Raw genomic sequence first — 16,238 nt, 5'->3', positions numbered from 1 at the left:
AAGAAAAAAGATAAAAGATGAGTTTAATTCAAACCCCAACTCTGTGGGTTTTGTCCAGGTGTGTCCTCTGCTCTTTGACTAACTAAAAGTAACTAAACTAGAAAGCAGTGGAGACTGGAAAATTCCTGACTGGGTGTTCAGGGAGCTAACCTAGGCTGAAGTCATTGAAATTGTGTGGCAAGTGAGGCAGACCCCAAACACATGCAGCGTGAGGCTTGTTCACTAGCCAGCCAGCCAGCCAACCAGCCAGGAAGTAGTAAACCCCACGTGGTACCCTGGGAGACCCCATCGCTCAGAATGTTGGGCAGCCTCTGTATGTGTGGCCCTACCTATTCGGTCTCAGTTATTTCGTGAAAATTGACCAAGAGAACCAGTGAAGGAATAACTCTTCTCTCAGGCATCATTTTGCCAGAATTATATATTGATTGTATGCCCTCCTTGTTTTTGTTTCTTTTATCAGAAAAACATAATTATTTTAGTATGAAATAAAATTTGTTTTAGCATTAGGATTTGAAGGAGGGGCAATTATAACTATGTAAAAAATTAAGCTGTCTTAAATTCTTTCTGGAGGGAGTATAAATAAGTGTGTATATATATATACACACAATACACATACACACACAGACATAAGCAAAAATGGTGGGCAGAAAAAGGGATTAGATCATTACCGTCAAAGCAGTGGGTACCAGCTACGCCCTCTCGGCTGCCCTCCAGGAGCTCCCCACCAGCTCTGCCAGGGACTGGATGACGATGCTCCCACAGAGCCCTCCAAAGGGCCCACCCAGGCCGGGGGGCTGTGCTATCATCACTGCCTGGCAGTGGCTGCTTCGTTTAACCTCGGTGTACTGGATACAGGCTTGTGATACTTTTGTCCGTCAGCCAGTTGCAGAAGGAGGAAGAGAAAGAAAATGCTGAGATGGAAAAGTTGGCAGCCCTGCAAGTGCAGAAAAAGAGCCTGCTATTAGAGAAGAAAAATCTGACGGCTAAAAACAAGGCGCTGGAAGTTGAACTCGAAAAAGTACAGAAAATAAATAGGTGGGTTTTTTTTTCTTAAGCTGTTTGTTTTTTTAAATAGTTAAAAAAGACAATGGAATATTCTATTTCATATTCTTTATCTTTTCTTTTTCTAATATTGACAATGAAATGGAAAGGGATAAATGAGATTATTAAATACCAAAATATAAAATATGACCAACATTAACCAACATGATTGTTCAATTACGGTTGATAGTCATAATGCTGACCCTAGGACTCTGCAAGTTCTAGAAGTTCTTTACTAAGTGTTTCCCAAAAGTCGAATCCAGGGATTACTGGATTCCTTTTTCAAAAATATCTTTTAAAGAACACAAGCCAAAAAATTAATAGAATAATATGTATTAGTCTGTTAAGTGTGTTAAGCATTTTGTGATTCTTGTTGACTTGGCTTGGAGTCAGTAGTTATGCTTCCTTTAAATTCAGTTACTTCTTCTCACCTTGAAACTAAATAGAAGATTTAGGTTGCTGCAAAATACACTTAAATGATAACATGCTTGCTGTTTTTATAATACAGATATTCACTATGCCCTGGCCATGCAGGCTAATGAATTTTTTATTCCACCATTTGGGGGACCTCTCTAGGAGATCTCAAAAGAAAATTGATGTCTTCAAAAAGCAGGTGGAAAAAGCCATGGAGAACGAAATGTCTGCTCACCAGTACCTGGCAAATCTTGTTGTCCTGGCAGAGAATATAACCCAGGAACGTGACAATCTTATGTATTTGGTAAGTAAGTTTCCTCAGTTACTTCAAGTATGCTGCAAGTTAATATGCAAACATAATTTTAAAGGTTTTTTTTTAATGATCCATAAAAAGCTGCATCTTTTTATATTTCAACCATAAATTTTCAAGTTCTCTAAAATTTTATTTTTCAACCATCAGTGAAAACATTTTTGAAAGGCAAATAACCCAAACTTTTAAATACTGGCAAATGATATTTTAGAAGGTAAACTACCAGAATCAGTCCATTCAACTGGGAGCAGTAGTCATAAGGCCTCTATTACACACACGGGTGCATCTTTATATTCTCTCTGTAAAGTTGTCTTAACGTAGTCCCTGTCTGAAGATGAAACGTAAGAATCCTAGACAGGTTAAATAGAGTTCATCCCAATGACACAGTTTAAAGGGCACAAAGAGGTAACTCATCCCACATTGTTTCTAGAAGCACCAGTCCTGAGGAAAGGAATTGAGTCCGTTATTGGTGGTCCCCAGATCAGCGGTCCCCAACCTTTTTGGCACCAGGGACCAGTTTCGTGGAAGACAATTTTTCCATGGACCGGGGTGGGCAGGGGATGGTTTCAGGATGATGCAAGCGCATTACATTTATTGTGCACTTTATTTCTATTATTACTACATTGTAATATATAATGAAATAATTATACAACTCACCATAATGCAGAATCAGTGGGAGCCCTGAGCTTGTTTTCACTTGCCACTCACTGATAGGGTTTTGATGAGTCTGCAAGCAATTGATTTATTGTGGTCTCTGTGCAGTCAAACCTCTCTGCTAATGATAATCTGTACCTACAGCCACTCCCCAGCGCTAGCGTCACTGCCTCAGCCCCACCTCAGATCATCAGGCAATAGATTCTCATAAGGAGCACACAACCTAGATCCCTCGTATGCACGGTTCACAGTAGGGTTCACGCTCCTATGAGAAACTAATGCCACCACTGATCTGACAGGAGGCGGAGCTCAGGCGGTAATATGAGCGATGGGGAGTGGCTGCAAATACAGGTGGAGCTTCACTCGCTCGCCTATCGCTCACCTCCTGCTGTGCAGCCCGGCTCCTAACACAGACCGGTACCAGTCTGTGGCCTGGGGGTTGGGGACCCCTGCCCTCGATGATGGAGCACTGCTCAGCCAGCAAGAGTGATGCTGTGGGCGTGATCTCACATCTCCACGCTGATTTTAAAAGATGTCTACAGCAGGTTGTGCAGTGAAGGAAGACAGATGCTGTGCCAAGCTACGTGTTGAAAAAAGCCTGATAGAATTTACCACAAAATATAACAGTGAGTCAGATAACTGTATCTCCAAATGGTGAAATGACAGGTGATTTTTTTAAAAAATCTTTTTTACCTATCTGCATTTTATGATGTTTCTACTTTGAATACATATTGCTTATGTACATTTAAACATGTTTATTTAAGCAATGTTGCAAATCTCTGGTGGCATAGGATTAGAAGTCATAATTTAATGCATGTCATTCCAAGAGCCCAGCAGACTTTCTGTAAGAGTCAGAAATCAGCCAACTTAGAGGTAACTCCACCCTTCCTCAGGGTGATTGAGGGGCAGAGAGTCTGTCAGGATGTGTCACAGGCTTATTCCCATCTGTTAGAAAGAGGTTAAGTTCCTCCATAGGAAAATGGACACAGGCTTTTAGCCATTGTTTACATAAGAGGACATATAAATAGTATACAGCTCTTGGGGCAAAATGTTGATCTTTACTTGTAATAAAAGAAATGCTAATTAAGCCAGTCTTGAGACTCCATTTTGCACTTATATTAATGTTACAAAATTTTTTTTAATTATAGTAGTTGCTGGTACGAGCGTGGTAAGTGTGGTTATACATTACTGGTGATTTCTGAGCCCTTCCCCGAGTCTTTTAGAGGCAATTTGACTTTGACATGCCATGGTAGGAGCCTTAAAAGCATTCAGACCTCCTGAACCAATAGTCCCCTCCTGAGAGGTCACTATCCCAGCCCAAGTGCTGAAGTCTCTGCCATGTTCTGTACCAGTGCTGAGTGCCCATTTCCTCTTCTGCTGTGTCTCCTGAGCTTACCCACTGGGATATCGAGGGCAACACAAAAGCTTGTTGAAAAATGGAAAGTGCCCAGCAAACGCATTCATCTAGCAAACACTCATGGGAACCTGGCTGCCTCGTGTCAGGGCCATCTTGTTTACAGGGTGGGACATGCTGGTTCCCCCAGGAGGCAGGCCCTGTACCTCCTGCTTGGGCCAGAGAGCATCCCAGGCTTCCATGATGAAGTCAAGAGCCTCCTCGACCATCAGACGGTCCCCTTAGGCTCACTCCTCATATTTGTGGACCCAGGATGGAAATACAAATGGAGGCCATATACTGCTTGTCCAAATACTTAAAAGTTACATATTAAGCCAGCAGACTATTAATAAATTGTGTTCTCTCCTCCCGCCTTGACCTTTGTTATTATGGCCTGAAAGCCAGGCTCAGATTTAGAATCTTCAGACCCTCCAGATGCGGGGGGAGCTGCTCTCAGCCTGCCCTGGCTCCACCCACCATGAGGGACCTCTGTGTGCACATGGACTGCTGTCCCCTTGGCCCTGCAGGCTCCTTGCCCCTGGCAGCCCCAAGACCAGTCTGTGTAGCTGGGGTTCGGGGGTGGTACTGGCTGCCTCTGCCCTGTCATGGGACTGTTGGCCGTGCACCCTCACCTTACCCTGTCCTGGTCTCCTGGGCCTTGTGAAAGCCCCCAGTGTAGTGATTTATTGATACTGGCGTCTTCATTTCGAATCCCTTTAGGATGGGTTTCCATGTGACTTGCGGCAAGTTTAATTCCCTGGGTCTTAGTTTTCCTTTCTAGAAAATCACTTGTCACTACTGTACTACCTTAGAAGGAAAGCTCACCTTTACTTTTTAAAAACATTTTACCATTTGAAATGGTTAATGTATAGTGTGTAGTAGTTCATGTCCCATCTGGATATTAATCGAAATCATTCCACTTCAGTGACATCCCTCTTCAATCTCCTGCCCTTCACGTTTGGTTTGGAGAATGGCATTGTGTGTTCATCTCAAGTTATCCTTAATTTTGTTAATTATTCAAATAGTCCAGTGAGAAGTTTATTTGCATGTTGGCGCTTGTTCCTTGGATATGATGGAAGGAATGGTATATTCCCCAAGAATAGAGAAGTGTCCTGGAAGCTCACATCCCCCTTGTTTGAGGGGCTCAGATTTTCCAGTTGTACCCAGGAGGGGTGCCCAGACTGCCGCTCCCGGCTCTTGCCCTCCTCAGCTGTTGGTGCAAGTTCTGCCCACGGCCCTCACACAGGGGGTAGGAATCTGGAGGTGGGGGGCTGGAGAGGTGTCAGGCCAGGACGAGTGGCAGAATGGTAATACTCTTTGTAGTAGTACTCTTAGCAGAAGATTTTTTATTAGTTTAATTTTCCTGTTAAACTAAGAGCCCATTGTTTTTCTTTTCACTTTACTCTGTAGGCTAAATGTTTAGAAAGTGAGAAGCACGGAGTTCTCAACAGAATCACAGAAGGCGATATTCGCTTGGGAAGGTTGGAGGAAAAATTCAAGGTAAGTGGACATTTAGCCATTTCTAATGGGAATGGGCTTCCTGGGGTCAGATTTCCATGTTTAAGAAAATGACCCATTTTGCATGTATGTATCACTGATCATCCACAGAGTAAAGCAGTATTGGGTTTCTCTGGCACCCAAATAGCACCTCTCAGACTTCTCTGGTGGTGCAGTGGTTAAGAATCCACCTACCAATGCAGGGGACACGGGTTCGAACCCTGGTCCAGGAAGATCCCACATGCCGTGGAGCAACCAAGCCTGTGCACCACAACTACGGAGCCTGTGCTCTAGAGCCTGCAAGCCACAACTACTGAGCCTGTGTGCCACAACTACTGAAGCCCATGCACCTAGAGCCCGTGCTCTGCAACAAGAGAAGCCACTGCAATGAGAAGCCCGCGTGCAGCAATGAAGACCCAACACAGCCAAAAATAAATAAATTAATTAAATAAAATGTTTTAACAAAAGCACCTCTAGGGTCTTCCCTGGCAGTCCAGTGGTTAAGACGCCGTGCTGGGCTTCCCTGGTGGCGCAGTGGTTGGGAGTCCGCCTGCCGATGCAGGGGACACGGGTTCATGCCCCGGTCCGGGAAGATCCCACATGCCGCGGGGCGGCTGGGCCCGTGAGCCATGGCTGTTGAGCCTGCACGTCCGGAGCGTGTGCTCCGCAACGGGAGAGGCCACAACAGTGAGAGGCCCACATACCGCAAAAAAAAAAAAAAAAAAAAAAAAAAGACTCCGTGCTTCCCCTGCAGGGGGCACGGGTTCGATCCCTGGTCAGGGCACTAAGGATCCTGCATGCTGTGTGGTGCGGCCAAAAAAAAAAAAAAAAAAAGAAATAGCACCTCTCCGTTCATTAAGTAAACTTTGGTTCATCTGCACAATAAGATACCATGCAGCTATTTAAAAACAAAAAAAGACACAGAAATATCTCTAGGCTCTATCCTTGCTTTGTTATTTCTTCCAGAGACAACATCACCTTTTAACAGACTATGTAATTTATTTATTATGTTTGTTGGTTACTGTTTGTCTATTCTGACCAGAATAACAAGTGCAGGGATTTTTTCTCTTTTTCTGTTTTTGTTCACTGGTATATCCCAAGCACCTAGAATAGCACCTGGTGCATGGTATTCAATTAATTCAATAACTATTGGGGGAATTAAATAATATATTTTACAATTTTAAAAATGTAACAAGATCAAAAGCAGTATACAAAACAGTATCTCAACTCTGCATCAGAAAGGCTAGAAGGATTATACCACACTATTAATGATGGGAATCTGCATAGAAGTATTATGGGTAAAAAAGAGCAGTTGTAGTTTGTTCTTTTTTTCCTGGTTTTCCTGTTGGCTTTTATTTCCCAAAGAGAAGGTCTGATCTTCAGAGCGGTTGGCCTTGTCTTGGGAATTTGTCTCATTACTATTCATCTGAATAAGAACAGTAAAAATAAAAAAGTTCCACCCAGTCACCCAGAGAAGAAATCTGTGAGCCAGATCCAGGTCAGATAGGGCAGGATCTCTGGGAAAGTGAGGAGAAGAGACCTGGAAAAGGCTTGTCAAAATTTAGAGGTGACAGGGACTTCCCTGGCCGTCCAGTGGTTGAGAACTCTGCGCTTCCAATGTAGGGGGTGCGGGTTCAATCCCTGGTCGGGGAGCTAAGATCCCACATGCCTCATGGCCAAAAAACTAAAACATAAAAAAACAGAAGCACTATTGTAACAAATTCAATAAAGACTTTAAAACTGGTCCACATCAAAAAAAAATCTTAAAAAAAAAAATTCAGAGGTGACATCTCAGGAAACCTTAGCAGAACCCTCCTAAAAGTGAGGACATCAACTTGGAAGTCAGGGCAATGATGAAATCTGGGAAATCAGAGCTTCAGGCAGAGGTATTTCAGAACCAGGCTGGATTCAGAGAGCCAGAGAAGGGACTGCAAGAGAAATGGTGTGTGAAGCTTGGAAGTTGACCCATTGCTCTCACTGTCGCAGGAACCTCATCTCATCCCAAAAGAATTCAGTGGCCTCCATACAAAAATTCTTTAAGAAAAATAGAAGTATAATTTTCTTACACATGATGTAAGCACATCAGAAATAATGTTGCCACAAAGGAGATCAAAATTGAAACCTAAGGTACTCTAAGGTGAACTGATACGTTGGTAGGTAGATAGACAAGTAAGGAGGTAGGCAGGTAGCCAGGTAGCTAAAACTCAATAAAACAGTAAAAGCTGGGAAAAAAATGCCAAAAAGCAGAGACACAGATGACCAGACAAAGGAGGATGTGAAATGGAACTGACACAACTCAGGGAAGAAATAGAAGGAAAGGAGAAATGTAGACTAAATTATAAGGAGCCCAGGGAGAAAGATATCATAAAGGCAGGATAAGGGACATAAAGGATAAATGAGAAAGGCAAAGACAAGAAGGCAGAAATAAAAAGAATTAGTAGAGGGAATTTCCTGGCCATCCAGTAGTTAGGACTCTGTGCTTCCACTGCTGGGGGCCCGAGTTCGATCCCTGGTCAGGGAGCTAAGATCCTGCAAGCCGCAAAGTGCAGCCAAAAAAAAAAACACACAAGTAGAAAGTGATAGAGATCCAATTTACCTAAAGCAGAAATCAAAACAATGGCACTTATTCTTCTCCAAAGAGTAATTCTTAGAAGTTTTTATTCATAAAATTTTCTGAAATAAATGAAGAGTTGAATCTACTTATTGAAAGGGCACATTATGTACCTATGAAAAACTGACCCAGGATGGCCCTAGAAAATTGACACCAAGACTTGTGACTTCAAGATAAAGAAAGAATACCTTGGACACCCCAGCAAAAGACCAAGACATAAGAAAAAGAAAATCATGTTGACATCACACTTCTCAACAACAACACTGAATGCCAGAGAACAGTGGAATTCCATCTATGAATATTCAAGGATGTTTTCATCCAACCAGGCTGCTCTTCAGACAGCTGTGACCATATAAGAACTCTGGAACATTTTTTCCATAAACCTTTCCTAAGGATCAATCCACTTGAGTTCAGCCAAGAAATGATTGGGCAAATTTCAGAAAAGTACTGCTCATGAGCAAAGAATATATTTAACTGTGAACTAAGACTTTAAAAAAGCAGGGATAAGGCTGATGCAATAAAATGTAGACATAATACAACCTGACAATGTAGAAGTAATACAACCAAGGAAAAAATGATAGGTAAAGGGGGAAGGAAATTAGAAAGTAGAATGAACTTGCTGATTGCATTACCTGTAATAACTGAGGTCAAAGGATATCATTTAAAGATGAAAACTTCAGTAGGAGGAGCTTAAGCATATTTAAGTAGGGGAAGAGTGAAGAAAAGATTGTCAGGAGCTAACATTATGTTACTTTAATAAATGAGGGGACTAAGGACATGTAATATAAAGGCATAAAAATAAAAGTAACCACAAGAATCAAAAGAGATTCATTCCTTAATAGCAAAATTACAACAGCAAAAAAGAGCAAAGAGGGGCTTCCCTGGTGGCGCAGTGGTTGAGAGTCCGCCTGCCAATGCAGGGGACACGGGTTCATGTCCCGGTCCGGGAGGATCCCACATGCCACGGAGTGGCTGGGCCCGCAATCCACGGCCACTGAGCCTGTGCGTCCGGAGCCTGTGCTCCGCAACGGGAGAGGCCACAACAGTGAGAGGCCCACGTACTGCAAAAAAATTAAAAAAAATTTTTAAAAAGAGCAAAGAAAACAGACTACTTTAAAGTCTTTAAAAATGTGTGTAGATAAAACAATAAAACATAAGATAAAATTGAGGCAAACAAATCTGCCCTATAGAAAATATAAATGAGCTTAATTCACCCCTTAACAGGAAACAATTTTAGATTATATTATAAAGGAAAACACTATTGCATGCCAGAACCAAGAGGCAGTCAGGAACAGTGTTTCAGAACAATGAAAAATAGAAGAATGAGTGGAGATAATACAGATTTATGCAAACAAAAGGAAAGCATAGTTGCGATCTTTACATCTGCCAAGAGAGAATTCAGGCCAAAAGCACTAAATGAGACCAAATAAAAAAAAAAAGGAGAGACCTTGATAATGCTAAAGACTACAATTAATAATATATAGTAGGAAAATAAGTGAATCAGGCTTTTATCTCAGTCACCTGTTTACCAATAGAGTATGACAGACCTTGCCAGGTCCTTCTGTTTTAATTCTTATTTGTGGCATATGAAAAACTAGGCATGATACAAGTCAGAAATTTGGTTTTATTATACTTGAAATTTTTTTATTACTTTATGTGACTTTTGTGATCCAGACTTGCCCTCCCAGATCAGACTTGCCCAGGGCTTACTCAGTTCAGGGCCTCTGACAGGCCAAGGAGTGGGGAGGGAATGCATCCACAAAGCTATTCACCTGGGCCACGGGCAGCACCCCCTCACTCAGAGATCATCCTCCTCCCCCAGGGGTACAAGAAGCAGACGGCCCTGAAGCTGGGTGACATTAGTCACCGTCTGACAGAGCAGCAAGAAGACTTTGCTAGCAAGACAGCTCAGTACCAGCAGGAGATGAGGTACCTCCATCGGATACTGCAGGACAAGCAGGATGTCCTGGACGAGGCGCTGCAGCAGAAAAGGTCTGGCCACCCCAGCCCTGTTGCAATGTGTTTGTTTTTTCAATGTTTGGTAGAATTCTCCAGTAAAACCCTCTGGACCTGTTTTGTTCATTTGATTGCTTATTTTTTTTTTACATTTTAGTTTTATCTGATTTTAATATTAAATGTATTTTAATATTCATTTTTTTATTTGCTCCTCATTTTTTTTCTTTGAAAAGATTTTCCCTAGCAGTTGACATATAACGTTGTATAAGTTTAAGGTGTACAGTGTGATTTGATATACGTATATATTGTGAAATGATTACCCCAATAAGGTTAACATATCCTTCACCTCATGTAATTACCATTTTGTTGTTGTTGTTGTTATGGTGAGAACATTTAACATCTACTGTCTTAGCAACTTTCCAGTGTACAGTACTGGTAATTATAGTCCCAGTGCTGCACAGTAGGTCCCAGGTCTTTAATCCCTCCTTTAAAAATTCCTGTTGTTTGAATATTGGACTTCCTAAATCAATCCAGTCCTCTCATTGTCCTTCCCTTTTTCCCCCTCTTTTCCATCTCTTTGATATTTTTATTCTATTGCATTTTCTTGGGAGAGTTTATTAATCTTTGATTAAATGTTTTATTTCTGCCATTATGTTCTCATTTCTGAGAACTTTAAATTTCAGATTTTTCCCTTTTTGTAAGATCACAGTCATAAGATTATGGGTATATCATGTTCTCTGTGGCTGTAAGGTACTCTGTCAGTTACACCTTTGTCCTTTAAACGTGTGACAGAGGAGGTATTGCCAGTGTATTGAAAACCCTGTGGACTAGCGCATGTTTTGTGGAGGTGAACCTGGTGGTCCCCTCACGTAGTTTGGGTTCACATTTAAGTCGGCCTTTTCAGAATGGCTGTGTTGTCTTTGACAGACTGGAACATAAACTGATGCATGTGGGAGAATCATAATGACACCCGAATGTGATTTTCTTCAAGTTATAGTAGTTATAGTGTATTTGTTACCAGACAGAATGCAGACAGCTGTTTATGTTTTCTATCAGCCGGATGTTTCTTAATGCCAGGCAAAATGAAGTCTTATCTAACAGGTTTTCTGTAGTCACAGAAGTTCTTACCACCATAAGTGGTCACTTTGTAAAAGTTGGGCCGGTACCAACTTTCTTGCCAGACAGGAGGTTTAGAATTGCGTTAATAAAATGGAACTTTGTTTTTCACTTTCTCCCTTATTCCATGTTTTGCCCTTTAATGGTTTGAAAGTTAAACATTCTATTTATGTTCTTTTAGTAGTTGCCCTTGGAATTTCATATGGATACCTAACATTAACAAAAATCTAAAGTTAATCAGCACCTCTACATTTCTACCCACAAATGCAAGACCTAATGCTCTAACCTAATTATTTCCCACTCAGTTTATATGCTCTTGTTGTCTAGTGTCATTACATGTAGATACAGATATGTGAAGATGAAAAGCAAAGATCTATCTATCATTGTTTTTAGCCCCAGAAATTACATATTACTAGTTTCAATATAGTTATTTTATTTTGATTTACCTAGAGTTTACCAGTTTCTTTGCTTACTATTCTCTTTTGCATCTTAGACCTTATTTCTCAGATTATTTTCCTCCTTCCAAAAGTACATGCTTTAGAAGTTTCCTTAGTGAGTGTAAGCTTTCTTAGTTTTAGTTTATCTGCAAATGTCTGCATTTTGCCCTCATCCTTGTGAGTTGATTTTTGCTGGGTTCTACCTTGACAGTCTATTCTCTTAGCACATTCCACTGTCTTCTCTGTTTCATTATTGCTGTTGAGAAGTCTTTTGTCATTTTTAAAACTAGATGATCCATCATTTCTCTTGCCTATTTTAAGATCTCCTCTGTCTCTTGTAGTCTGCAGTTTCATTGTATTTAACTATGAATTTCTTTTCACTTATCTGCTTGGTATAAGTTATTCTCTATATCTGTGATTTTGTGTCTTTCATTACTTCCAGAAAATTCTCCGTTGTTATCTCTCTCTCTTTTTTTTTGGGCTGTACCGTGTGGCTTGTGGGATCTTAATTCCCTGACCAGGGATCAAACCTGTGCCTCCTGCAATGGAAATACAGAGTCCTAACCACTGGACCACCAGGGAATTACCAGTCATTATCTATCTCTTAAAATAAGTCTTTTCTCCTCATTGTTTCTAGATTTCCTTCTGGAACTCATATTAAATGTATGTTAGACCTTCTTATTGAATCTTTCATGTGTCTTATCTTTTACATTTCCTATCTCCTTGTTTTTCTGGTCTACATTCTGGGTAATTCTCAATATTTCTGTTTACTAGTTCTCTGTTCAGTTTTGTTCAATGTACTGTTTAACCTAGCCATGGAGGTTTTTTATTTCAACAACTGTATATTTCAATTTCAGAAGTACTGTTTGGTTCTTTTGAAAATCTACCTAGTTGTTTTTAAAATAAATTTTTTGGTCTTTGCTTATCTTTAATACATCTTTTATTTCTTTTAACATTTTATTCATAGTTATTTTATATTCTGTGTGTGACAGCTTCATTATCTGCAATTTGGGGATCTGAAATCTGGTCTTGTTGACTCTTGCCCTGTGTACTCTTCTATGTACAGTAATTTTTTTACCATGAACTCATGTATGGGTTGAATTTAGTCTGTGGAGTCCTAGGGGCCTGGACTGAGGATGTTCTCTCCAGAGAAGGTTTGCATTTGCTTTTCTTTGGTGCCAGAGAGTATTTTCAAACCTGGAGTCACTTTAATTTTATTATTAACTTAAAAAAGAATCTACAGTAATGCCTTTTTTTAAATACAAAAGGACTTTAAAAATATTCACAGGGAATTCCCTGGCAGTCTGGTGGTTAGGACCCTGCACTTTCACTGCTGAGGGCCTGGGTTCGATCCCCGGTCGGGGAACTAAGATCCTGCAAGCTTCATGGCCAAAACCAAAAAAAATTTCACAATGCCATTATTACATTTACAATGAATGTATAACTTCTTAATAATATATTTTTCTGAGCTGCATTCTGGGTGATTTCCTCTGCTCAATATTCCACTTCATTAATTCTCTCTTTGGTTGTGTCCAATGTACTTTTAACTCATCCATTGAGTTTTTTCCCTGATTGTCTCAAAAATGTCTTTTTACTCTTGGTTCACTCCAGTCAGGGGCTGGGGATGCTCTACAATGGGGAACAGTGTAGATTCAAACCCCAGATTCATTTGAGAACAAGTCAGTGGCTACAGTCCCCAAGGAGCCTCTCAGAGCAGATTTCTTTTGCAGATTGGCAGATTTTTCCACCCAACCATTCCTCCTTTGAGGGTTCTTCACATATCTCCACTTACCTGCCTAATTCTGGGACACATAGTTCACAGTGTTGCTAGGAGGAAGAGGGGAAACATGGATGTGAGTGAGCCCTGCGGTTTTCTGTTGCACCCAGTTTGCATGCGCCTAAGACTAGTCTCCATTCTACAGAAATCTGGGTTTTTTAGCATGGGCTTTTGTCCTCAAAGCAATACAAACATTCTGTTTGTCAACCTCTGTAGTTTCAGTTTAATCCTCTTTTTTTTTTTCTGCCCTTAGAGGTTTCCTTCTCTCTTTGTTTTGAGTTTAGCTGTGCATTATCATGATGTGATGTATCAAACATCTGGGTGTTTTGCATCAGAAAATGGAAGCATGGAGATTTTTTAGACATAGAGTAATTAGTGGGCATCATGGGCTTTGGAAGGAAACAGCAGTTCACAAGGAAAGTGACACTGGACGAGTGGGTGAGTCACTGGCCTCCCTGACCGTCTGTGTCCCCCTCTTTAAACAACAGTGCTGAGTCCACCTGGTGATCCAGTTACCAACATTCTGCGTAACCACCAGGCAGTGTCTGTGAAGGAGATGGCCTTCCCAGCCCTGCCGTCCTGCACGAGGCCCATTCCTCCTCTCAGGCTGAGGCTTGCTTTTCCCTCCCCGTGGGGCTCATGTGAGGTGGTGGAGGTATCTGGTCTGCTCCCCCAGTGGACCACAGCCCTGTGAGGACATGTGTACCTTGCCTGCCCTGTTTCCTCAGCTCCCCACATGGGGCCCGTCACACAGTCCTGGCTCAGCCTTGGTTCCCTCTGGGCACTCGCCCTCCTGGCACATGGTCTGGGCCAGTCTTCTCTGTGACCTGGGTTGTGATCCTCACTCCCCACAGTTGGTCCCCTCCTCACCCTCTAACTCACTCTCTGTGTCTGGGCCCATCAGTGGCTCTGCGGATGGAGGCTGTGAAAGGTGTCTGAGTGTTGGCCAGGTCACAGTGGGGACGGGCAGAGGGCACACTGGAGAGGCCTACAGGGCCCATGCTGTGTGGGCGCCCACAGCCAGGCCTTTGTGCTGTAGGTCAGCCACTGCAGTTATTGTGTTTTATTTTTGTAACATGAATGCCATGGAGAACAAAGGGTGTGTGCACTGGTGCCAAAATAGAAGAAAAGGCAAAACGTAGAGAGGAAATCTAAGGCGTCATTTTCAGCCTGTGCCTTTGTATTTTTTTTCTATTTCCAGGGGACATCGGGCTTCATTCGACACTGGGAATCTTTGCTTCAGAACCCACACACAATGGGCTCTGTTCTCTGACTTTAAACATTCTTCCACTTGGCTTCTCACTACTTTAGGATTCATAAGGGCTCTATAAATAGTTTTTAAATTGTGTTATTTTAAACTTTTTCTTTATATTGTTTATTCTCTCAGAGAAATGGAAGGCGAGCTTGAGGTTGTTTGGGAGTCCACCTCCAAGGAAAACCGAAGGATCCGAGAACTTCTCCAGGCCCCACTGGAGAGGACAGGCCCGTGGGACAACACCAGAGCTTTCGCGGACCACTGCCTGGACGGCATCTCTCAGGGAGACATGCAGGATGGCTGCCACTTCAGCTTCTGTGACCTGAAACCACCTCCCACCTCCCACCAGGGTCTGCGGGAGCCCCTGGGCTAGGGCCCCTCGGTGGAGAGGTCTGCCCTACGCAGGACAGGGAGCGCCGAGGAGAGGGCAGACTCTCGCCCACCGCTGCAGCGTTTCTTCTCCTCAGGGCAAGGAAGAAATACTGTCTCAGAAATTTAACCTGCTTTTTTACAGTTTGCTTTATTTTTAAAATGTGCTGCTGAACTATATTTAGCCAGTGCACGTCCTCTGACCCCATTGCCACCGAGCCAGGCTCTGTGAGATCCATTGCTCGGGCTAACAGGTGACCTGGCAAGCTGGCCTGTCTCCGGGCTCCTAGATCTGCACTGGGAAAGCCCCAGAGGGAAGGGCGGGCAGGCCTGAGCTCTCAGCCTGTGTGTTTGATGAGTTAGTTTCATTGGCTGAGCCTTCGATGGAAGCCCCAGCGATGAGACCTGTGCATTCACTCTGGGTGATATTTTATTGTTTGGCAAAAAACAGGAGCTGGTCTTCATGCCCCAGTAGGTTGTACAGAATCTGTCCTGCCCTCTCCCCAAGCCCTTCCCTGTCGTCCTGGAAAGGTAATTTTTCTGGGGTCACGTAACCTCCCTCCCCTTCTGAGATCCTTGACCTGGAGCACCAAGGTGGGGTCCCTGCCCCACTGCCACCAGCGAGAAGGATGCCAGGGCCGTAGTCCAACTCCACCCTGTGCCCCCTCCTCAGGTAGCTCATCCCTGCCTCCAGGACCATTCCTGGGACTCCTGGCGGTAATGCCAGCTGTCTAGGGCTGCTTGTCGCCGGCATTCTGAAAGAAGGCGACAAAGGATCCTAAACAGTGTACGGGGGGTGGAATCCTGTCACCAAACCCCCCATAGCTAAGGCCTGTGTGGTTTCAGGTGTGCAGGTAGACCCAGCGTTGGTCCCTGGTCATATATAAAAGTTATACATGGGCTCTTTGGTTGCTAAGTGGGAAGTTGAGATAGAAAATCATTGTTCTTTTACATTTTATTAAACTTTTACATTTCATTCAACAGTTAAAGAATTCTAATTTAGTTTCGTTCTACCGTGGATAGAAAAACAGGATTTAAAACTATGTATCAGGGCTTCCCTGGTGGCGCAGTGGTTGAGAGTCCGCCTGCCGATGCAGGGGACACGGGTTCGTGCCCCGGTCCGGGAAGATCCCACATGCCGCGGAGCGGCTGGGCCCGTGAGCCATGGCTGTTGAGCCTGCGCGTCCGGAGCCTGTGCTCCGCAACGGGAGAGGCCACAACAGTGAGAGGCCCGCGTACCGCAAAAAAAAAATAAAATAAAACTATGTATCAGCTCCTAGGAGATGACCTAGCCCACAACTTTGATGTTGTTTCCGGGGGATTTGTGCCAACCACCTACTAATCTGTAGACAGGCTGCAAGGTGGCAAGAGCCCACGAGCCTCTTGTCTCCAGACCTGCTCAGGGGCG

The 16,238-nt window shown here is 42.9% G+C and overlaps 1 protein-coding gene across 4 annotated transcripts in view; it reads left to right on the top strand.

The window, feature by feature from the left end:
* The window catches only part of CEP89 (centrosomal protein 89), a 76,161-nt gene extending 60,288 nt beyond the window's left edge, over window positions 1-15,873 (top strand). For 3 of the 4 annotated variants that reach the window (XM_081215524.1, XM_081215521.1, XM_081215522.1), the window contains 5 exons: window positions 880-1,035; window positions 1,618-1,759; window positions 5,223-5,312; window positions 9,743-9,912; window positions 14,594-15,873. In XM_081215524.1, the coding sequence (XP_081071650.1) occupies window positions 880-1,035; window positions 1,618-1,759; window positions 5,223-5,312; window positions 9,743-9,912; window positions 14,594-14,834 (799 nt within the window). In that variant the 3' untranslated portion in view covers window positions 14,835-15,873. The remainder of the gene's footprint in view (window positions 1-879; window positions 1,036-1,617; window positions 1,760-5,222; window positions 5,313-9,742; window positions 9,913-14,593) is intronic. The other variant, XM_081215523.1, reaches the window with a different exon arrangement.
* The last annotated feature ends 365 nt before the right edge of the window (window positions 15,874-16,238 follow it).

This window comes from Mesoplodon bidens (assembly GCF_964165515.1).
Source record: "Mesoplodon bidens genome assembly, chromosome: 18".
Taxonomy (NCBI): domain Eukaryota; kingdom Metazoa; phylum Chordata; class Mammalia; order Artiodactyla; family Ziphiidae; genus Mesoplodon; species Mesoplodon bidens.
This window is presented reverse-complemented; position numbering and strand designations above follow the sequence as displayed.